The sequence below is a fragment of the Aedes aegypti genome, chromosome 3 (assembly GCF_002204515.2).
Source record: "Aedes aegypti strain LVP_AGWG chromosome 3, AaegL5.0 Primary Assembly, whole genome shotgun sequence".
Lineage (NCBI taxonomy): Eukaryota > Metazoa > Arthropoda > Insecta > Diptera > Culicidae > Aedes > Aedes aegypti.
In genome coordinates, this window is record NC_035109.1 from 176970261 (window position 1) to 176995661 (window position 25401).

The 25401-nt window shown below is 37.1% G+C and overlaps 2 protein-coding genes across 2 annotated transcripts; both read left to right on the forward strand.

Annotated features, from left to right (window-relative positions):
• The first annotated feature begins 747 nt into the window (after positions 1-747).
• Positions 748-24810, forward strand: LOC5573599 (venom serine protease Bi-VSP). The gene is made up of 4 exons (XM_001654683.2): positions 748-1149; positions 2706-2869; positions 21377-22234; positions 24463-24810. Exons 1-4 carry the CDS (start codon positions 1086-1088, stop codon positions 24604-24606), a joined length of 1230 nt encoding a protein of 409 aa, XP_001654733.2. The 5' UTR covers positions 748-1085; the 3' UTR covers positions 24607-24810.
• LOC110679480 (mucin-2-like) lies at positions 1313-2619 on the forward strand. Its single transcript, XM_021854178.1, has one exon. It carries the CDS (start codon positions 1687-1689, stop codon positions 2593-2595), a length of 909 nt encoding a protein of 302 aa, XP_021709870.1. The 5' UTR covers positions 1313-1686; the 3' UTR covers positions 2596-2619.
• Positions 24811-25401: the final 591 nt, after the last annotated feature.

Genomic DNA, 25401 nt, shown 5'->3' on the forward strand with positions numbered 1-25401 from the left:
ATTTCAACTCTATCATGCCCTCGATTTTCTGCTGATTTATGCTTCATTTTCACAAATTTAATGTTACATTGCGATGCCTTATATTGCATCTCCATGTGTCATATACTTTACAAAAAGGTAAAAGAAATCAACAAAGGAGCAGTTTTTCAGAATGTATTGAAATTGCATACACGATGTGATCGTCCAGATGAACTCATACTCAATTTAGTGTAACTTCGTCTAAGCGTGTAGTCCTCTTTCGGAGTCGTGAGTTCGATCCTCACCGAAAAGACGAGTTCGCAAATTTCACTTCAATTTGTCTATTTAATTCAATTTCAAGTATATGTAATGTCGATAGTTGACAAAACTTCCACACGGTTGGTAAGCCGCATACACGATAAATCATAATTAAAAAGATTTTATCTTCTGTCAATAAGTTTGATAGTACCTTCAGCAAAGGCGTATATTTATACAAGATAAACAAGTATATTAAACACATTTTGTTGACAGATTTTTCATAGTTTGAGATAAATTATTATATTTTTTTTCATTTAAAATTGCACTTTAGTCAAATCGATATTACTTTTGAACTCGAGAATTGAAAAACTACGCAAAAATATATGTTAAAATTCATGTTATGTCCGCGATGCTGTGAAAATTTCATTCAAATGGGAACATAAATAACTGGTTAACCAAATTTGATAATTTTATTGCAAATTTGAAAAAGTTGCAAATGTATTGTCTAATACTGTAGGTAGCTTAGGATGGCGAATACTGTTGTACTTTCTCTAAAGTTATTCTTAAGAAACGAACCATTGTATAAACATCAACACTCCTTTTTAAGTTAGCACCTATTGAAGCACCCCTTGGCAAAGTCTGATAATTTGATAACAAAAACCATCAATTGCGAAGCGGCGAATGTAGTAGTTTGTAAAATGTTCAATCAACAACATAACTGAGAACTGTACGTTGTTAAACTACTAGCGGAACTGCCATGCAAAGTGTCAGTTTGAAATGGGTGGGCTTCCGATTTGGATCCTATTGATACCCGTGATTTTGGAATAAATTTGTTATTGCTTCTAATCTTACGTCATCTTTCTTAAAACATGAACCTAGGAGAAGTGTTTTCGCTAATTGCATTGATTAGCATCGCCAAAGTTGCTGGACAAAGTAAGTAAACTTGCTAACTGATTTGCACCTGTTGCCTGCTTGTACCGAGAATGACCCATTGACCATGAACTTCAAATTGTCTGAAACGCACATACATTCCCTATGTCACTATAGTAACTGCATAGTTGTTTAATTCTCGAAACATAGTGCTAGTGCATGACGATGTGGTGGCTCCGTTATGCTCTACTAATTTTCGCTATGAATGTTTTTCTCAAATTTGTGCTACGGCACTATGCAGAATTTCCGATATTTTGCAAATCGATCAGAATGATCTGCATTTACTTCTGTACGTTTCTAGCGGCCTAGAGCTGTTTTCGGAAACCTTAAATGAGTGAATAATTCTATGTGGTTTCTTGTTAATACGAATAGCTGGTGGTAATTGCCGTTGCTGGTCATAGGTGTGGAAAAACATGTGTGGCATGTGACATTGACTTTTTCTCTGCTTTGCTATTCTGCCGCTTTTTAACAAACATTGTTCAGTGATGATAAATGAGAGTTGTTCTCTACCGTTTGATATATTTATTAGCCTAATGCTGAATGACCATTCAGTTTCATGTGGAACGTGGTGCAATTCGCGCTGGTTTATATAAAGTGTGTTTATTCAGTGTTATGTCGTTGGACGAAATCTGTTGGAAGCTGCTACTTTTCCCATGGATTGCCAAACTAGCCCATTGGAAAGGAATATGTTTGATATACTATAAAACAACCACTCCATTTCCTTTTATAACCTTGCCAAATGGTTACACCTTCCCTTCTTCTACCAGCAGTCCTCCTTTTACATTTACTCCTTTAACAACTAGTCCTATGACCACTCAACCACCTCTCACATTCAGCACAGGTTCATCTCCAGCTTCTACCACATTAACAACACCAAGTACAATTCAAAGTATAACATTTAGTACTATTCCGACTACATTTCCTCCACTCACTTCAACCACATTCCAAACCACATTGTCTACTGGTACTCCAGCAACGTTAACTACTCCTTTGAATACTCAAACAATCACTTCACCGGCGTTAACAAGTGCCACTGTTCCTGCAACTACCACTCAATCCACCATACCTACGTTTTCAACTCAAACGTTTACTGCCCCTCCAATCACTTCTACATCCATTTCTTCTCTCTTCCCAACTGTTACTTTTACATCACCTATTCCTACTAGCACCATTCCCGGTGCTTCACTTACTACGCTTACTCCAGTCACTCCAGTTACAAATTTTTCACCTCTACCTACTTTCCCAACGTTTATGTCAACCATAAATCCTCCTACAATAACAAGCACTTTCCCTACCACAACCATTTGTGCACCTGTACCTCCTACGTGCCCACCACAAATTCCAACACCCACCACAACCACTACTACTCCCCGGCCTGGAATCGATCCTCGTCCCATTTCCCGACAGCTTCCCAACGGTTGTCCGTGTCTCGATCCTCGAGAACTCTAAGAAGCTTTGGAACGTACAATACACTTATAGAATAACATAGGTATTACACGTTGCGTAATCCTGTAAATCTAGATTCATTACACCATGTTATGACCTGTTCACCCATGCAGATGATGCCTGCTATACTCCGGATGGTCAACCTGGCATCTGTATCTTCTACATCAACTGTGATATCATTGTCCGTTTGCTGACATTAAACTCGCAGAAACGTGACCCAAATATCGAAAGCTACGTCCTGCAAAGCATCTGTGGAAATCGCGATCTCTCACAAATGGTAAGTAATGTGATGTAATGTGTGCAATAATGACACCGGTTTAACTAGGTGACTAAAGATAATGGTTCCATTTTATCACGTGAAATTAAACTGTTTCGTCCAATCAACGTAATTAGCAGAGATTAGTATACATATGAGCGCGAGTCCTAATATAAAATGTCAGCATGTTTTTGATATCACGGCACAAGTTCAATACCGGGTACCCCCGTTGGTTTGACCACATCTGATCTGAACACTTTTTAATTTGTACCCCGCTAATTTGCACATCGTTAGGATTAAAAATTGTTCAAACGTCATGTCGCTCATGAAACGGAGTAAATTGATTTTTTTTACTTGTTTTAATTATGAATCGTGGTTTACGGCCAACCAGCCGAGTGGAAGTTTAACAACTACCGAAAAGCTAAACATTACATATAATTTGCAATTGGATTAGATGGACAAATTGATGTGAAGATTTGCGAAAAAGTTACACGTCTTCTCAGTGAGAATCGAACTCACGACTCCCCGATCTCTAGTTGGGGCGCGTTAACCACTACGCCATGAGAGGACTCATGAACGCAGAAGTTAACCTGAATTCGATTTCAGCTCAATAATCACGTGGTCCTCTTTCGCAAAGTGCACCTCTTTCGGAAGAATTAGATGCCCATCCAAACACAACGCTATTCTATATATATCCAACGCCTAGCCCGAGAGCGCATTGTTTTTTTAGATATAGGAATAGCACACTACACTAGCCAGCAACTGCGCTGGCTGAGGTTTCTATTGTGTGGGCTTCCAATGGGTCGCGACGTTCTCAAACGACCGGTTACGGAACATGAGTCCGTTGCTCGATAAATACTTGTTTTAATTATGAATCGTGGTTTACGGCCAACCAGCCGAGTGGAAGTTTAACAACTACCGAAAAGCTAAACATTACATATAATTTGCAATTGGATTAGATGGACAAATTGATGTGAAGATTTGCGAAAAAGTTACACGTCTTCTCAGTGAGAATCGAACTCACGACTCCCCGATCTCTAGTTGGGGCGCGTTAACCACTACGCCATGAGAGGACTCATGAACGCAGAAGTTAACCTGAATTCGATTTCAGCTCAATAATCACGTGGTCCTCTTTCGCAAAGTGCACCTCTTTCGGAAGAATTAGATGCCCATCCAAACACAACGCTTTCTATATATATCCAATGCCTAGCCCGAGAGCGCATTGTTTTTTAGGTATAGGAATAGCACACTACACTAGCCAGCAACTGCGCTGGCTGAGGTTTCTATTGTGTGGGCTTCCAATGGGTCGCGACGTTCTCAAACGACCGGTTACGGAACATGAGTCCGTTGCTCGATAAATACTTGTTTTAATTATGAATCGTGGTTTACGGCCAACCAGCCGAGTGGAAGTTTAACAACTACCGAAAAGCTAAACATTACATATAATTTGCAATTGGATTAGATGGACAAATTGATGTGAAGATTTGCGAAAAAGTTACACGTCTTCTCAGTGAGAATCGAACTCACGACTCCCCGATCTCTAGTTGGGGCGCGTTAACCACTACGCCATGAGAGGACTCATGAACGCAGAAGTTAACCTGAATTCGATTTCAGCTCAATAATCACGTGGTCCTCTTTCGCAAAGTGCACCTCTTTCGGAAGAATTAGATGCCCATCCAAACACAACGCTTTCTATATATATCCAATGCCTAGCCCGAGAGCGCATTGTTTTTTAGGTATAGGAATAGCACACTACACTAGCCAGCAACTGCGCTGGCTGAGGTTTCTATTGTGTGGGCTTCCAATGGGTCGCGACGTTCTCAAACGACCGGTTACGGAACATGAGTCCGTTGCTCGATAAATACTTGTTTTAATTATGAATCGTGGTTTACGGCCAACCAGCCGAGTGGAAGTTTAACAACTACCGAAAAGCTAAACATTACATATAATTTGCAATTGGATTAGATGGACAAATTGATGTGAAGATTTGCGAAAAAGTTACACGTCTTCTCAGTGAGAATCGAACTCACGACTCCCCGATCTCTAGTTGGGGCGCGTTAACCACTACGCCATGAGAGGACTCATGAACGCAGAAGTTAACCTGAATTCGATTTCAGCTCAATAATCACGTGGTCCTCTTTCGCAAAGTGCACCTCTTTCGGAAGAATTAGATGCCCATCCAAACACAACGCTTTCTATATATATCCAATGCCTAGCCCGAGAGCGCATTGTTTTTTAGGTATAGGAATAGCACACTACACTAGCCAGCAACTGCGCTGGCTGAGGTTTCTATTGTGTGGGCTTCCAATGGGTCGCGACGTTCTCAAACGACCGGTTACGGAACATGAGTCCGTTGCTCGATAAATACTTGTTTTAATTATGAATCGTGGTTTACGGCCAACCAGCCGAGTGGAAGTTTAACAACTACCGAAAAGCTAAACATTACATATAATTTGCAATTGGATTAGATGGACAAATTGATGTGAAGATTTGCGAAAAAGTTACACGTCTTCTCAGTGAGAATCGAATTCACGGCTCCCCATCTAATTCTTCCGAAAGAGGTGCACTTTGCGAAAGAGGACCACGTGATTATTGAGCTGAAATCGAATTCAGGTTAACTTCTGCGTTCATGAGTCCTCTCATGGCGTAGTGGTTAACGCGCCCCAACTAGAGATCGGGGAGTCGTGAGTTCGATTCTCACTGAGAAGACGTGTAACTTTTTCGCAAATCTTCACATCAATTTGTCCATCTAATCCAATTGCAAATTATATGTAATGTTTAGCTTTTCGGTAGTTGTTAAACTTCCACTCGGCTGGTTGGCCGTAAACCACGATTCATAATTAAAACAAGTATTTATCGAGCAACGGACTCATGTTCCGTAACCGGTCGTTTGAGAACGTCGCGACCCATTGGAAGCCCACACAATAGAAACCTCAGCCAGCGCAGTTGCTGGCTAGTGTAGTGTGCTATTCCTATACCTAAAAAACAATGCGCTCTCGGGCTAGGCATTGGATATATATAGAAAGCGTTGTGTTTGGATGGGCATCTAATTCTTCCGAAAGAGGTGCACTTTGCGAAAGAGGACCACGTGATTATTGAGCTGAAATCGAATTCAGGTTAACTTCTGCGTTCATGAGTCCTCTCATGGCGTAGTGGTTAACGCGCCCCAACTAGAGATCGGGGAGTCGTGAGTTCGATTCTCACTGAGAAGACGTGTAACTTTTTCGCAAATCTTCACATCAATTTGTCCATCTAATCCAATTGCAAATTATATATAATGTTTAGCTTTTCGGTAGTTGTTAAACTTCCACTCGGCTGGTTGGCCGTAAACCACGATTCATAATTAAAACAAGTATGCAAAGAAAATTGTTTTTTTTTCATTGAAAAATCATGTTTTTGGGTAGTTTTTGTTGAATACCTAAGTCAAAACTATTTTTTAGAAAAAATGTTGTATGTACAGTTTGAAATCAAATAAATTTGCTTCAAAAGTATGTAAAAAGATTCGGAATCGGTTGAGTTTTAATTAAGTTATGGTCAAACAAAAAAGATTTTTTTAGCAAAATGAGGAAAAATTTGGATAAAAGTATTTTTAACTAAGACAAGTTTTGATTTTAGACAAATTCGATGTTCTACATAATTTTTATAAATTTAATTTGAAAGAAAATGGTGCTAAAAGTTTTGAAATCGGTTGAAAAACAACAAAGTTATGTTTACTTCACTGCAGGTCATTTTTTATAACTTGAAAATTCACCTTCAACACGCTTGCGCCACCTCTAAATGTTAATATTTTTGGCTCAGATTTTGAGGCTTCTCTTTTAAAGTGATTTGAATTCAGTAGAGCACACGAATTTTTGGTTTTGAGAACTTTTGAAAAATAAGCCGCACCCTAGTGCGTATCCAGACAAAAATCCTGCCGTAGCTTCTAGCTATCGTCCAATCAGCTTGCTTCCTTCCATCAGTAAACTTTTTGAAAAAATCATTTTGAAGAGAATGATGGTTCACTTCAACAAAAAATCATTTTTTGCCAGTGAATAGTTCGGATTCTGGCATGGACATTCGACCACTCATCAACTTTTACCTGTAACGAATTTCATGTACTCCAACCAATCTGAAGGCTGAACTGGTCTTGTTCTTCTAGACACAGAAAAAGCATTGAAAAGTGTTTGCCATGAAGACCCGATTGTAAATTTCAAAAAAAAAAACTTTAACTTTCCAATAATCATTATTAGAATAGTCCAAAGTTATCTGTCAAATCGTACACTTCAAGACTTTTCATGTGTTTCTTAAGGCAGCATTTTGGGGCCAATATTGTACATTTTTTTATATGCAGCTTACCTGAGTTTTCAACCTCGTTTCCAATAGAAAGACTATATTTTGTAAGCCGATAATAACAAAATAGTGGTGTCTTCTAAAACAGCGACACAAAATTAGGCTAATATATTGTAATTTTTAAAAATTTTTATTGTCGAGAATCCTGGTTTAAATGTTTATTTTACATGTACTTTGTAAGTAAAATTTATTTTATTCTGAAAGTTTTAGTAAACCGAATAGCTGATCTTTAGTGCAGAAAGCTGGCAAATCAGCAGGTTTCTACTGGAACTAAGCAAATTGCTTAAAATATCAGATCGACAAATTTCAGCAAAATATTGCTGAATTCAGCTAAACTATCTACTATTTTAAGAAAGCTTCATGTTTATTAACTTTACCGAGATGAGCCAGCCTTGGACTGCAAATCTCGTTAATAAAGATAATAATAATTTAATAAAATTTTCCAATTATTTCAACTATTGAGTAGAATTGGAAACATTGATTACACTGATGAGTTGTGGAATATCCGGCTTATTATGTAGGACCTAAGTAAAAAGTATTTTTTTTACATTCAGTATACTTTGCAATTAATGCCACACAATGTTCGAGCATTGAAATTATGCTCCCTTCATTTTATGACACTGCACGGTACTGTCAGTTTGTGTGGCTTTGGACATACACTCCCGTGCAAAAGTTTGGGTTCACCCCCTCAAAAACATACAAAAGTGTTCTGTCCATATATCTGTGAATATACGTCCAATTGAAACTCTTTAAGCCGCATTCGAAAGGAAAAGAGTTATTCTTACTTTGTATGTATTTTTCCAAAAACACATACAAAAGTGTTCTGTGTTCTGGACGCTCAGGTGAACCCAAACTTTTGCACGATACACCATACTGAGGGGTGAACCCAAACTTTTGCACTATGACTTGAATGACTGTTTCATTGATTTTGAATACTTTCCAGATTTTTCCGCCAAAATTTCGTGGGGTCTCTTCAAAGAATATGAGATTACGATTCTGATGACACTTCGATTTAAAATTTTGGTCGATCCAAAGCTGGGGAAATTAGATATGATTTTTCAGTGAGCTTTTAAAAAAATGTCACAACTTTAAGTAAAAATTTAGTATACAAAATTCAAAAAAAGTTTTTGGAAAAATACATACGAAGTAAGAATAACTCTTTGCCTTTCGAATACGGCTTAGAGAGTTTCAATTGGACGTATATTCACAGATATATGGACAGAACACTTTTGTATGTTTTTTAGTGGGTGAACCCAAACTTATGCACGGGAGTGTATCTATTAAGAAAATTCAGTGATTACTTTAAAAAAAAAGACAATTTACACCGTCTTCATCCATAGGCTGCACAGACTGAACATAATTAACATTAGACAACGGACACACGGAACGACCAGTGGACCAGTGAAGAATTTTTCGTTTGACGAAAAGTTTTCTTCGGCTGGGGCGGGAATCGAACCCACACTCCGTAGCACAATACGCCTAAACGACTGACGCCGCTAACCGCACGGCTACGAAGCCCACACTTTATGTCTTGATTTGAAAACAAATCAACAGAATCGAATGATTTTTTGCTGGTTTCGTCTCCTCTTTCATCATAGCTGGACAATATTGATGTAAATTGTATAAGTTTTTCCGTCTGAGACCACTAGTCGCTAAATGAAAAAATGAAATAAAAATGATCAAAGTAGGTATTCCCTACAATTTCGGTGCCTTTTAAATTGTTTTTCCACTAACTTTCACCAATCCAATTCAATTTTAAAAGATTACTTCCCTGTGATCATTTTGTTTCTTAGTTTCTCAACGCATTATTGGCATGTGTACTGCTCAAACAGTTTTAGTGATTCTCATTGTTTTTATTTGAAATATATTTGTAAATAAGAGAAACTATAAAACAAAGATAAACAGAAATCTTTTGTTTGAATGAATGAATATGAATGACACAAAATAATGTCACAAGATAAATTTATTTATTTATTTCGTCAACCGACGTAGACTAGTATATGTTACATATACATATTTTTGTTTCATTTCTTAATGCTAGTATACATTACGAAATTTATAAAAAATATTGAAAATAAAAAATAGTAATGTGAAGTTCTTTTTGTTTTATTTTATGTGTTGCGATTTCGAATGGATTTGAAGTATGTTTCTAGATTTTGCCGAGACATAATAAAGTCAATGGTTTCGCAATGTTGATTGTAAATGGCCATCATTTGATTTAGAGGCCCATTTTTGGCATAATTTGTTCGATGATGATTTGTCAGAAAAGTTGCCTAGAAGGAATAAAGAAATTTAATTTTGATAAGATTTTTGTAGTACCAATACGTTGCAAAACGATAGCATTTACAAATGAAACCAGTGCGATTTCACGCCGCTCTTTCAAAGTTTGTATGTCAATAAGCATGCAGCGTGCTTTGTAGGGTGGAAGTGGAAATGATGTCCAACCTAATTTACGAAGAGCATATAGTAGAAATTGTTTTTGTACAGATTCTAATCTTTCTTCGTGTGTGATTGAGTAAGGAGACCATACAATGCTGCAGTATTCCATGATTGATCTTACATATGCAATATATAAAGTTTTAATTGTGTATGGATCATGGAAGTTGTAGCAGAAACGTTTTACGAACCCTAGCATGTTATTAGCCCTGTGGATTATTGTATTGTAGTGGTCTACGAAAAAAAGTTTAGAGTCTAAGATTACTCCTAAGTCCCTTACTCTTTCACATTTTGATTTCCTAATGCAATGTGTAGTGTTGCTTTTTTTCTGCTAAATGATATTAGATTGCATTTTTTTACATTTAGTTCTAATAGGTTTTTTTGCACCATGTGTAGATTTTTTCTATTTCATTGCGGAATACATTGATGCCTTTTTAATTTCTTATTTCCAGATAGAGCTTCATGTCATCGGCATAAATTAACACTTTGAGTTTATTGAAAATGAAGGAAATGTCGTTAACGTACATAATAAATAGAAGAGGTCCCAAATGAGAGCCTTGGGGGATACCCGAAGTGACTTGAATTGGTTTTGAGTTTTTTCTTTCGAATTTTATGATTTGTTGACGGTCAGTTGCGATTCAAGCCAGTTCAGCAGTCCTGGCTGGATTCCAATTTTTTGTAATTTGAAAAGTAGCATTGGTATGTCGATCAAATGCCTTGCTAATGTCCGTATAAAGAGCTTCTACGTGGTTTCCATTGTCCATTGTATTCAATGAATAGTCAACAAATTGAAGTAAATTTGTTAAGGTCGAGCGTTTTTTAAAGAAACCGTGTTGTGTGTCAGTAATTCTATTTTTGATTTGAAGAAATAATTTTTCGTTGACAATTGACTCGAAAAGTTTTGGAATACAAGAGATAATAGCAATACCACGATGATTACGTATGTCAGATTTTCGGCCAGAGAAAGGAGTTTTTCCATATTTTTGGGAAGATTCCAGATTCAAGGGATTTATTAAAAAGCCAAAACAATGGCGCTGTTAGTTCCTTTGCTAAATTTTTCAAAAATATTGGTGGAATCGTGTACGGGACGGGACTTTTTGCAGCGTCCAAATTCATTAGAGCGTCTGGAATTTCCCGCACATGGATTCGATTTACATCAATATCTCTAGAAAATTTCGGATAAAACGCAAAATAATTGCGATCGCGGTCTTCTTCCGAAAATGTAGTATAGATTTCTTGCAATTTCTTGGAGATTGCAATTTTTTTCTGAGTTGTCACCCACATTTTCATCAAGGTGCATAACGGATGGAAAATTGTCAGATTTTAGTTTTGTTTTTACGTAATTGAAGAAGTTCTTTGGACAGGACTTTATTTCAAGCTCAGTTTTTGAATTATATTCTTCAAAAACATCGCTGATGGCAAGATTCAATTGATTGCAAATGTCCAAATATTTTGCTAAGTTTTCATCGTTCTGGTGTTTCTTACAAATTTTGTGTGCCTTTTGCTTCCGATTTTTCAGATTTTTATGTGGTTGTTATACAATATTGGATTTTTTGTAATGAGGTTTCGCCGTATTTTCTTGGAAGGAATTTCTTGTTTTATGATTTCTAGTACAATTTCATTGAATATGTATGCAGCAGTTTCGACATTTCCTTCATATCTGATTATTTCTTGCCAATTAACACTATTTAATCTACATTTTTTTTTCATAGTCTGATACAGTCGACTCTCTACAACTCGATGTTCTATAAGTCGATATATTCTATAACTCGATGGATTTTGCAATCCCTTCAAATTCCCATACATCATGCTCTCCATAAGTCGGTATTTCTATAACTCGATGTCTCCACTAGTCGATGCCACGTGGGAGGAAAATTTCCCTCCATAACTCGATATATATCTAAAACCCCATTTTTATATAGGGAGACATGGACCATTTCTGGTTTTGCAGTGAATAAAGGACTTGCAAGTTGTAGTAAAAGTTTTAAAAACATAAAAATAAAAAAATAAATTTTTTAGTAAAGATAGGGATTTTTCGAATATTTTGACAAAAGTGTCCAAATATATTTTTTCAAAATGCTATCAACGTAATGATATTGTCTGCTTGCAGAAGTGATCATAAAAGTATAGGAAATATAGAAATTTTAGCCTTTGATTTTGAAATTTTTGTTATCGGTATGTTCTATAACTCGAAAAATCTATAAGTCGATGGTCCCTCGAATATCTAGTTATGGAGAGGCGACTGTAGTACCATAATAATATAAAACATGTTTGTAGAAACAACATTTCATATAACTATAGAAATTTTTAATTTTTACATGTGATAATTAAAATTAAATTTAACATTTAAAACAACTATAGAAATTTTGATTTTTTTTAATGTAAATTACAGATACGGCAATAATAGGCAAAAAGCAATTTTCATTGTTCTATTATTGCGGCATATGCTTTTTACAAAAATATAGAATTTTTCTTCAAAATTCAACATCAGTCATGTAAGTACATTCATCACGACCTGATATAACTGCTGCATGTAATTGTTTTGGTTCTAAACTCAGAAATTCACGCTTATGAAATCCGTTCCGTAGATAGACGGGCTGGTTAAAAATATAGGATTTTCTTGATGCATCACTTAAAACTGTTCTTCCAACGATCGAAATCGTTTACTTTTGAAAGCATTCATTTGGATCAGCTTGGGAATAGTATCAAAATTTCATCATCATCAATAAAATCCACAGGAAACAGAGTTTTTAATTAATAATGAGGGTTTTAATCTTATACCGCAATAATTGAGAATACCTTAATAATAGGCAAATTACCCTTGTATATTTACTCTAAATTGATATAAGGTTTCATCAATAAGTGAAGTCGTTAAAAAACGGCATACCACCATGGGCTGGTCATATTGTGTGAGTGCAGGTCCAAATAATGCTCAATATTAAACGTCTGATGATTCATTGGTGTTCATGATATGTTGAATTGGTCTTCAATCTGTTGAAATTGATCAAAATTAGTGTAACTCTAATATTCTCCTATGAACACATTCTCCTATGAATAAAGAAAGGGAAAAAATACAAATATCGTTATTTTTCAATTTTTTTTTTTCCGATGAAAGATTTTTTAATATGCCGCAAGCTTTTATTGACTATTAGGGCTAACTTATAGTGAAAAAAGATCGGAGGTTCATGCAAGTTCGATAATATGTGTGTTCCAGCACACCGAGCGGCACGCTACACTCTATTTCATGGTTTTAGAGCAAATCATCCGCGCGTGATCAAATATCATTAAAGTTTGATTTTTCTCTGTATTCAGCTAGGTATTCACACCCCTGTTTATTTTACAAGCACTTCCCCTAATATGTTGTTAACAAAATGTTAATAATAGCTTAGTTTAGTTTTACCAAGTTAGGATGATTGTGTAGCCTTACACAGATCACCTAGATACAAGAAATGAATGTAATTTTGATGTTATGTAATTAGAATTAATCTAATAAAGGAACTAAAAAAGAGCATGACTGTAGATCACGGCTTTCGATGGCATTATATACAGTTGTGTTCGAAATAATAGTAGTGAAAGCCTATTTTCATACAAAATGCTCTACTTTGGCATGCTGTAACTTTGTTTCCATAGGAGCAATCGGCATGAAATTTTGACAGTGAACTACAAATATTCTCAATTTTATTGAGCTTGAGCTTGAGCTTGATTGGCCGCCCGTGGATGCACTCCAGTATCGCCAGATCAGCTGCACTTACACAAGGAACCAACCGAATGACTGCTTGGGACTAACAGGCATCCTCAGTGTATAAGTGCTGGTGATCTTCTATTTTTAGGCAACAATGGCACCTGCCACGTCAGAATGCTGACCAATGAGGGGAAGGGGGAGGAATTGATGATGCATTGAACTGGCTCCCACGTAGACCGTATATTCCACTGCATCCACGCCAGTTCATGCGGGAGTGTATGGATTGGGGGAAAGGCATGGCAGAGAGGTTTGCTTTTGTGGTTAGCAGACTGCCTATGTATCAGGCGTAAGAAAGACGTGCGCGTGGAAGTAGGAAGCGTTAGAGGGAAACGGTTTCTTGTCCGTCTCTGGTTCTAGCGTTTGCTATGAACGAATAGTTTGAGTGTGATATATTTAGAATGGAAGATAGAAGCAAGAGAGAGATACACAACTACAAAATACGAGGAAAGGGACGGGCCTGGGATTGAACCCATGACCTTCTGCATATGAAGCAGAAGCGGTAGTCATCAGACCACCAACCCCGTCCCTACAAATATTCTCAATTTTATTATAACAAAATTTGAAAACACACTTCCGGTTAAGTTAAGCAGCAGGTGAAATCGCTCAAAATAATAGCCAAAATGTTATGCTGATTGCTCATGGGGAAACAAAGTTACAATATGGGCATTTTTTTAAATTATCGGACAGGTTTGGGCCGGAGGTTCTCCGATTTGCATGAAATTTTCACCAGATGTGGAGCTAGTGGATGACCAAAAGTGAAATTCAAAAAAAATATTGTGGCCTATTTTCCCGGAAAACTTTTGATGAATTTTCACGATTTCTCTATATACCTCAAACTTTGAAAATTCATATCTCCTGAACTATGCATCGTAGAACAAAAGTTTTTTAGTGAAATCGAAAGGAAATTTTCTCAGCAATCTATTGAAAATATAAAAAGAAATACATTTCTTGGAAAATTTTTCACCATGGAGAAAATTGTCGGAAAAATAGCGAAAAAACTATCGTCTGTATCATGAAAAATTTTCAAAAAAATATTTTTGTTTCATCAATCCATACTCTAACTTTCGTCCATAGACGTCAAAGTGGTATCTTTTACCGTTTAGGCGACAGAACTGAAAAACCGATGACCACCCGCACGCTTCCCATAGGAAAATGTGTTCTATTGTGGGCCTCATAACCGTGCGCTAACGGCGGCAGTAATTTACACGCATTGTAAGTGTGACACAGTAAACCATCCTTTCCTTTCCAGTCAGAAGAAGCTTTTCGTCAATCGGACCACTCTCCATTGGTCTGTTGGGTGTTTTGTTTGCCCTTCATCAGCAACGTTATTTAGTATTAAAGCTAACAGCCTCTATGAAAGCCGCACGGGAAGTTCTTGTTACAATCAATCATTATGGTAGCGTTTGAAGGATCAAATCTCAAGATCCACTTTCTTGGAAAACTTATGAAAATATTGTTAATATGTTGTTTCGGCTAGGACATCTTTCCTACGTTGTGTCTTTTACTATACAACGGACGGCAAATCAAGCGAACGGCTTCACTTTAACAGATTTATTACCACTGAGAGGCAGCATGCCTACTCGGTGGAGAAACGAAAGAAACTACATTCTTACAAATTCAATGGGTGCGCCTTATATAGGCGCACGATACGGCCAGACAAAACATACAATAATTATTCATTACGCGCGTAAGCTTCTCAATACAGTTTGGCGCGCTGTTGGGTTGGCGCCAACTGTAGAGGCTGCACGCTGACTGGCAGTGGAATATTCCACAGCAGCCATCAATGGAACAATAGATAGCGTCCCTGAGTATTATACAGTTGATTGATATTATATACATGCAAATACTATACTATATTCTTCCAAGGAACAATCAGAATTTACATCAAATATATCACTTTGTATAGAAAACAAAACTGAAAATTGATTCGCACGCTTTTAGTTAATTATCTAATCATTTGATAAATTGAACAAAATTGGAAAAGAGCAAGAAAATTAAAAATAGCATTTTATGTATGCATAAATATCCTTTTTGCTTGGCTACTATATGATACTGAGGGTCAAGCATGGGAAACACCTACTCAGTTATTGTGTTTCCCTTACTCGCTTCCACGCACAGTCGGGAGCGAAAAAGCCGTTTTTTTTACCAAGCCGAACGTTTCAATTTCCAGTGCCCATTCTGTTTCTTCGGCGAGCACTAAGCGAAACAAAAAACGGCATCTGATTAGTCAAATGCAATACCAAAATTCGGACAAAGGACAAACATTTGAAAAGGACCCAAGAGGTCTTGAGCTTTTTTCAGAAACGTTGCTGTTGAGCCCTTTTTAGCCCGCCCACGCAAACTTACCCCACTATCAGAAAGATTGGTGTTAGCTCTTCCTGATAGTGGTATTGGTGAGCGTGATCGAGTTGAATTGGGTTCAACAGCGGCTTGCAAAGCCAATGTTTACCAATGTCGATGTGCCCTTTTGAAATGTTTGTCCAGGAATGATTGTTTACATTCTGATTCCGTTCGAATGGCATTCGGGTTTGAGTGCTAATGAGCGTTCACTGACAGGCAGTCCACACCACGGAATGATTCAGTGAGTAGGAATCCTCTCAGTCAGTTCAATGCATTCGGCGAATGGATGCTAAGTGCATTAACTCGTGCCTCGCAGATACAAGTGTATTGGTATTCGCTTCTCTTCGCGTTCCTTCCGATTGTCGCTTTTACACAATCGGTTTCGACGCTTTCATGCTACACCCCGCCTAGGACGGTTCAGCTATCACTGAATGTTCGATAGCAGCAGATTGTTTGCTATTTTTCATGCTTGCTGAGGGTCAGTTCCTATTACCTATATTTTTAAATGTTAGGATCGTTTTCAATTAAAGACCGTTGGTCTCAATACTAAAGGTTACGAATAAAGGACATACAAAACACCCAACAGACCAAAGGAGAGTGCTCCGATTGACGAAAAGTTTCTTCTGACTGGAAAGGAAAGGATGGTTTACTGCGTTACACTTACAATACGTGTAAATTACTGCCGCCGTTAGCGCACAATTATGAGGCCGTCAATAGAACACATTATTCTATGGGAAGCGTGCGGGTGGTCATCGGTTTTTCAGTTCTGTCGCCTAAACGGTAAAAGATACCACTTTGGCGTCTATGGACGAAAGTTAGAGTATGGATTGATGAAACAAAAAATATTTTTTTGAAAATTTTTCATGATACAGACGATAGTTTTTTCGCTATTTTTCCGACAATTTTCCCCATGGTGAAAAATTTTCCGAGAAATGTTTTTCTTTTTATATTTTTAATAGATTGCTGAGAAAATTTCCTTTCGATTTCACTAAAAAACTTTTGTTCTACGATGCATAGTTCAGAAGATATGAATTTTCAAAGTTTGAGGTATATAGAAAAATCGTGAAAATTCATCAAGAGTTTTCCGGGAAAATAGGCCACAATAATTTTTTTGAATTTCACTTTTGGTCATGTATCCACGAGCTCTACCTCTGGTGAAAATTTCATGCAAATCGGAGAACCTTCGGCCCAAATTGTCCGATAATAAAAAAAAATCCCCATATGCCACACGGTGTCTTTGTGGAGCAACTTTATTACAAAAAAATAGGTAAGTCTGAAATTTCAAGCTAAAAACAATTAGACTTTGCTCTTTCATTTGCGACCAAAATCAAAATAATCGGTCGGGGGGTCCAGAAATTTTTTTTTTATTTTGTGTGAAGTATTCATGGATATGTGTTTTTGTACCGACACACATTACGTTGAACATAGATACGGGACAAACTGCAAGATCAAACCATTTGAACACCTTGGTTTGGAAGGTAAAGTTGTTCTTGCTCAAAAGAGCTGTAATAAGCATGCATGACTTGCAAAACTGTCTCAAACGTCATTTTAGTTATTGTCCACGAAAAACCTTGAAAATCGTACTTAAATTGGTCATAATGATGTAAGAAGTTATTAGGAAATATTTTTAATAGGTGAAGATGCATCGATATCAAACCTCGAATTTTCAAGAGCTTGTTTGTAGATTTGTATCTTGAGAACCTGACAACCTTTTGCGTTGAACATTTTATTGATTAGTCGCCACCAGCGAGTGACCAGTGAGTTACCGGTTGTCTGCTGCTTTAGACTTGTGCTTTTGAAAATTCGAGGTTTGGCTTCTATGAATATTCACCCTTAAAACCATTGATAACTGAGTGTGTAGCTCGTTGTTATTAAGCAGATAAATGGACCAAAATAAAAACTGTCACCGCTGGGAGACAGAGGAGGATCTTCTCTTCGTCGTAGCATTGTGAAATAAAGTGTAAATCCATTCGTTTGCTCAGTAATAACAAGCTATGGCTTTTAGGACGAGATCATAAATTATGCGAGATTTCTCTTTTTACTCGTAGGGGATGGTACACAAATTATGTCACGCTGAATTTCAATTTTTCGACCCCCTCCCCCCCTTTGTCACACTTTCTGTATGAGTCCTCCGATAATTTTGTAAGGATTGTCACGCATGGCCCCTCCCCCTCCTTGGAGCGTGACGTAATTTGTGCATGACCCCTAGATACAAAAGTGACTTATCCGCCTTTCAAACAACACAATTTTAGATATTCGAATTAACTAGTATCACAGGCTTCGCATGTGATAAACCTTGTTATAAGGCATGTAATATACTTGCCCCATGGTGCTGAAAAATACGCTAATATGGATGGTATTTGAGAAGTTTCAAATCTTATATTTTTTTATGTTATTTTCTTAATGGCACAGTGCTTATGAAAAGATCAGAAACTAACATCATGAGGCTAAAATGGGTTTGGGATTGTTGTACTTGTTTGCAGTACTATAACCCTATATTAACCCCTCTACCGGCAGCTTCATTTTTTCAAAATATTCAAATCGCGATAACTTTTTTGTTTCTCAATATTTTTGAAAAAAATTTCCACAAATTCTCAAAAAAACTCTCTTATTTTCAGAATCTGTATCGGTTTTGAGAATTGGTCATCTATATTCGGAGATATTCCAAAATTCCTTGGGGGACCGACGCATAGCCATAACTCTCGTAATTATCGCTGGCTACAGTTTTTTTTCTCATATTCGGTTATTCGCTTTTCAAAACTAAACTTTGATGAAAGTCTATTGTGAAGAAATTAAACAAATCGGTGTAACAGTTTTTGAGCAATAAGCTTTTATGTTGTTGGTACCACTCTAGCCGTAACGAGATCTTGAAAACTTCTTAAAACATCATATTGAAATTTTATATGGGAAGTGCCGGTCCCCCAAGGAACAACGAAATATTTTTAAAACCAGTTGACCAATGGTCAATACCGACATAGATTCCAAAAGTAGAAGAGTTTTTTGAGAAGTTGTGAAAAAATATTGGAAAAATATAGAGAAACAAAAAAGTTATCGCGATTCAAATATATTTTTGTGCTGAAAAAATGAGGCTGCCGGTAGAGGGGTTAAGCTAAATAATAGCAAACAATCTCATGAATATCTCTTCTGCTATCTGTCGAATTGAATTATCTCATCAGCAAATGTCTTTATTATGGTTTGAAGAATGAACTTTTACAATGGGATAATAAGTTTGTACTTACATTACAGTACAAGCGTGTTTGGAACATACCTCAAAATTTCTTCATAGTAATTTCCATATAAACCTACATTGTCTTTGGGCCACCTTAAATCACCACCTAGAAAACTGCGAATTTCACAGAACACTATTTTTATAGTAAGAATAGTAAGGAACATATGTGAGATTGAATTCTCAAACATTTTTTATTTTGAACCGCCCTAATGTACACAAACACATAGATAGGCAAATTCAAACAAATGTGCAAGTCTCTCGATATCAAACAAAAAAAATTACTCTGGACCCCCCGACCGATTATTTTGGTTTTAGCAGCAAATGAACGCGAGAAACCTAGACTTTATTGTGGAGAAGTTTCAGACTTACCTATTTTTTTGTAATAAACTTGTTCTACGAAACACACCGTGTGCCAAAGTTGAGCATTTTGTATGAAAATCGGCTTTCACTATTATTATTCTGAACAAAAATGTACGTATCCGGAGCATACATGTATTAAATGGGTACAATACCCTAGCAGAAATTGATTACAAAATGATAAGAATAATTGTTACCTGGTTACTATCATTTGATAACTGATTTTCTTATCATCTTGGCTGAATTAACAGCCAACAGTAAATTCTGTTATCACTTGAGTTTAAGTTGATGACTAAATGAGCATCTTCTTTTTTATTCACTATTTTTTATATTTTTTTCATTTTATGGTCATAAATCACGAAAAAAACATTTTGAGAAATGAGTTTCCTGCTTAAGTTTATGCTCAAAACAATTTAACAGTGCTCGGAAAAGATGTATGATAACGTATTTTGTTTTAATAAGGATAACAAATTTTACCGAATATATCAATGATAACAAAATACAAAAAAAGAGTTTTTTATCAATTTAATATAATTCTGTTATCCGAACTTGCTCGGATATATTTACATGTGCTTAACAAATCTACTTCAGATAGTTAAAACACCAACTTCATCAATTCTAATCATGATACAACCTTCTACAATATTGTTTGCTATGGTATCAAGTAGTGTTTTTAATATTCTGGGATCAATGTAACGCGACCAACAATTTTCCTGAACCAAACAGCAGATGATGTGCTGTTTCTCATATGTTTGAACTGGAAATCCCATATTAATTTCAATTCAAATGCGCCAGCTCATGGAACGACCAATGGAGCTGAAATTTTCAGCAAGTCTTCCTCTAACCCTACGGAATAATCCTGGGGGGGTGCCCCGTGGAGTTAAACAACTTTAATTTTCTCCCATACTAAGCTGGGCCAGTCTACTAAGAGAATCAACTGGATGATGTTTCAAATTGATAAATGCAAATTGTTAAGGGGGGTCTGTAGCCTTGAGGTTACGCTTTCGCTTCATACGCGGAAGGTCATGGGTTCGATTCCCAGCCCCTCCACAAAAAAAAAAACCGTCCAGCCACCAGAAGACGCCTCACGGAGGACCGTGCTTTGGGGAGCACATCCATCCTCCGTCAGTATCAGATGGTGACTGAAACAAACTGACCCTCTTCGCAGGCAGCTAGCCTCACTAACAACAGAGCTCTCTCCTACCTGTTCGGTGTGAGAGTAAAAAAGAGTAGGAGAGAGTGAAAATAAGATGTAAATATAGATAAGTTGAAAATAGATCTGTATCGGTAAAGAAGAAGCTACAGATCAGCTGATTCCGGCACTGTAGTGGTTACAAGCAAAGAGTGCCTTAAAAAAATGCAAATTGTATGTAATACAAGCTTAAATGAAGTTACAAAAATTTAGCTCGTTTGGGCCAACTCATCAGGTGTGTAATTTTAACACATGCTAAAAACCTACTCCTGGAATGATTTCTTCTTTTTTTTTGCAAAGAAATTTCGCAAAAATATGCATCTCTGTGCGTTGGCCCAGGAGAGTCCGATTTTGTGTAACTTTTTTTTAGAGGGTAATTACGCATTACTTGTTGGATTAGTGTCAGCACACCTGATGGAATTCCAGGGAAAATCAACACAAATCCCATAAATCATTGTCTGTGGAAACCCTAGGAAAAAAATAATAAGAACTTGCTACTTCGCTATCGAAGAAATAATTTAGGAAATGTTTCTGAAATTTGTTGAGAAATATACAGAGAGGCATCAGAAAGATTTTATACATGAATATTCATACGGATTGAATCTTCTTTAAATTTGAGACTAAATATCTGGAGGATTTTCTTTCACAGGGCTTTTTCAGTTTTCCATATGAAAAATGAAAACTGTGAATTGAACGTTAGATCCACGGAAACCACGAAAAAATACAATCACTACACATCTCTGCAAATTACGAAATTAGTTAAATTAATAGATAATTAGTGCGATCGACATTACTAAATCGAGAAATCTAGACCCTCCAGAAACCAAAACTTCCGTATACTAGGAAAAAATGAAAAAAAAAATGCAAAAGCATGATGCTATATTTTATGTTACTCATCTTCAGGTTTGCTGCCCAGGCTTACGGTTCTCACAAGATACTATAACTACCTCTACCACTACCACCCGTGCCACAACTACTACTGCTGCCAGCTCTGGAGGATTTTTCTTCTTCTCCGGTCCTTCGTCCAGTGCTTCAAATCCAATCACAACGACCCTGCTTCCGCCACAGCCACAGGGCCCCTACAAACTACCGATCAATTCCGTCGACCGCTGTGGAATGTCCAACGCTTCACATTCTCGTGTTGTCGGAGGTATGGATGCCCAGCTGGGAGCTTGGCCGTGGATGGCTGCCCTGGGATATCGTTCCAGTAACTATGATCTTACCACCGGGCCTGTGTACCTCTGCGGAGGAACTTTGATCACCGCCAGGCACGTGTTGACTGCGGCACATTGCATTCAAAACTTGCTCTATTTTGTCCGATTGGGTGAATATGATATCACTTCCAACAATGATGGTGCTTCTCCGGTTGATATCTACGTTGAAAAATCATTCGTCCATGAGCAGTATAACGAAAGGACCATTCAAAATGATGTTGCCCTAATACGTTTGCAAAGCAATGCGCCCCTATCGGATGCGATCAAACCCATATGCTTACCAGTGGAAGAGCCAATGCATTCTCGCGATGTGACATACTACTCGCCATTCATTGCCGGTTGGGGAACGACATCCTTTCGAGGACCAACGGCATCCCGTTTGCAGGAAGTTCAGGTGATCGTCCTTCCTATTGATCAGTGTGCGTTCAACTACAAGCTGTACTTTCCGGATCAAGTTTTCGATGACAAAGTGCTGTGCGCTGGATTTCCCCAAGGCGGAAAAGATTCATGCCAAGGCGATAGCGGTGGACCACTAATGTTGCCGCAGGTAAGTATAAAACTGATGATAGTGAATAGAGTAAAGTGGGGCAAACGTTCGAGTGGGGCAAGAGTTTCTTTTTAAGATTTCTAGCTCAATTCAAAACAAAACTTATAAGTGTCATGGTGGTTCGAATTCTATTCAAGTAAGAAACTTTCACTCCAAATATCATAGAAATTGATTGAGATTTGGAAAAGTTATGGCAATTAGTTGTTTTTCGACGTGAATATTGTAATTTTTGGTCAAACTTTCGTTGCATGGAATCAAATTAAGATAAAATCTTTTTCAATATTTTATGTAAGGGCGTTTCTAGGCCTATCATAAGGATGCTTTGAGGTGTATTAGTTTTTGCATAAATGCTTGGAAACAATTTTTGGCCCATAGTGGGGCAAAAGTTCGAATCAGCGGGGCAAAAGTTCGTCCCTCGTATGAATTCACGGAAAAATTTGCAAATTGCCTGAAATCCACAAATTATCTTCAAATTTAGCTAAATTTGCCTGATCGTGCGAAAAATGTTACCAAAACTTTACATTTCCACTTAGTTTTGCGAAAAACTGCTATTTTTGAGTATATTACAATTAACCCTGTTTTGGGCAATTTTTTTAATGTAAATTTTATGTGTATTTTTCGGCAAACTTTAATTTAGGGTTGGTATAAAGTATGCCTGTCATAAAAGTATCGATATTTTGTGTTTTAGCCAGCAAACTTTTGCCCCACACTAGATTCGAGCTCTTGCCCCACCGGTGGGGCAAAAGTTCGTTTAAGACTATCAATTTTGAAACCGTTATAACTAAAAATAGGTAAATATTTTGACATAAGTTTGTTCAGCAAAATTATAGCCAATATGTTGAAGCTTCACTGTATGGTATTTGTTTTGTCTCAACTGCTATTGTTTTCCTGGAAAATTTGATTATACCACTAAGGTCGAACTTTTGCCCCACCTTACTCTACTGTCGAAAAAAACTGGAGGAATGTTCTGCAGGTTTAACTTAAGTTCTCCGCGAATTTCTTCATAATTCTGAAGATAAATCATCCCTTAGTGTTAGTAGTGTATTTTGACGTGTTTCACACAGATAAATTACTGTATGATGTTTTTCTAGGATATACAGTGTAAAAATGATATAAGCAATCGAATAATATCTATTTAATCATTAAGCTATTTAAAATTATGATTTTGTTTAAAAATGTTGCTCCGTTGTACCTATAGTGATGTATTAGTACCCATAGTGGAGTGTACCATAAGAAATATATGGATTTCGTTATTAAAGGAACCATGCTAAAAATATAGCTCCACTAATGGAACAGTGTTCCTATCATTGGTGCAAAAAATTTTGCAGGGAAATTTTGAATGAATCGTGATTTTTATTATAGTAGTCCGGATTTCGACCCAAAAGTGTCCGGATTTAAAAACATTATTTACATTAGGCGTGTGGATTTAAAGACAATATAAAAAAGATTTGTAAAAGTCATGAATAATGCCAAAAAACATCAGTAGCATGAATGTATGAGGTTTTAAAATGTGTAAAATGATGAAGGTTTAAAGTGTGACTAGCATTTGATGCAGCACGGTATCATCCCTTGATTATCGCAATTACTTAAAATCGTGTTGGTGTCTTCTGGGCGATTATTCCTGACTGTCCTTGGAATGATCGCACAGAAGACACTAAAACCATACGAAGGAATTGCGACGATCTTTAGGCGATTTTTTAAGATCGCCGGTGCGAATTTTTTTGGGCCACATATAATAATTTTTGTATAAACCAGAAATCAGTCGCCTCCGAACTGATCGATTTTGCCTCTGTGATGAATTTGACCCTGGATAACATTACTGAGCATAAATCACAAAACATAAAAACAAAGGGGGGTAAGCGAAATCTTTGAAAAATCTCCCCCAAACCTATCTCACTTCAGCTGTGATACGATGCGGAAATTAGCGCTTAAGCGAGCATATAAGAAACTGGCGCTAATTACGGGAATCCCCATCATTTAATACTGCTTCGTGTGAATCATAAGCGGTCGTTCGCTCGAATAAAAATGATATCATAAGAATTGTTCTGCTCATTAAGATGATCATGTTCGACTTTTAACATTTATTTCAAATTATAGGTATTTCTTGGGTTTGTCTCAATTAATATGTCAATCGTCTAGACATATCCATCGAGTGTTCAAATAGCATTGCACAATTGACTCATTTCTGATTGGACACGCTTATTAAGCTCATTGATCTTTTTCGACAGCTCTCCAACAACGGCCAGTACTACTATTTCAACCTGATCGGAATAGTTTCCTACGGTTACGAGTGTGCAAAGGCTGGTTTCCCGGGAGTTTACGCGAAAGTCAGTGCGTACATACCGTGGATCGAATCGAAACTGAACGCCTGAAGGCCAGCTGATGGGGGAGCATCACTCACTAACTGGATGACTAATGCACACAGTGTTTAGCAACAGAAGCCAGAACAATCGGTCTGTCAACCAGCTGCGGAAGTGTCCTCCTAACAATGTGTAGTTTATATTCTTGAATAGTTCTGATTCTGTTCCGATTGGGTTTTCTGGCGGATATAAATTTTACTACCCTATCGTAGTAGCAACAGCAGTTGATGGGTGTGTTTGACTGAGAGATGTAGTGGTAATTCACAGCTATAATTATTCGATTTGCACACAGAAGTGACTTGGCGATTAAGTTGATAAGAATAGGTCGTGATTCAATCGCTTGCTCATTAAGTCGGTTTTGTGCATGTTAATTCCGTTTGATCTCGACCGTTTCGATGTTTTGGCTTTCTATTTTTATCAACAGTAGGGTAAAGAACTTACTAGGGTACTCGATTTCGAACTTGTTCGATTCCCGATCGGTCCAGGATCTTTTCGTAATGGAAATTTCCTTGACTTCCCTGGGCATAAAGTATCGTCGTACCTGCCACACGATTTACGAATGCGGAAATGGCAACTATGGTAATGATAGCTCTCAGTTAATAACTGTGGAAGTGGTCAAAAGAACACTAAGCTGAGAAGCAGGCTCTGTCCCAATCGGAACGTAATGCCAAGAAGAAGAAGAAGAAGAAGAAGAAGAAGAAGAAGAAGAAGAAGAAGAAGAAGAAGAAGAATAAGAAGAAGAAGAAGAAGAAGAAGAAGAAGAGGAAGAAGAAGAAGAAGAAGAAGAAGAAGATGTGCTCATGAGCT

Coding starts and splice junctions, on each gene's coding strand:
- LOC5573599 (XM_001654683.2), top strand. CDS start 1,086: ATGAACCTAGGAGAAGTGTTTTCGCTAATTGCATTGATTAGCATCGCC. Junction 1,150..2,705: donor CGCCAAAGTTGCTGGACAAA/GTAAGTAAACTT, acceptor TCACCCATGCAG/ATGATGCCTGCTATACTCCG. Junction 2,870..21,376: donor ATCGCGATCTCTCACAAATG/GTAAGTAATGTG, acceptor ACTCATCTTCAG/GTTTGCTGCCCAGGCTTACG.
- LOC110679480 (XM_021854178.1), top strand. CDS start 1,687: ATGACCATTCAGTTTCATGTGGAACGTGGTGCAATTCGCGCTGGTTTA.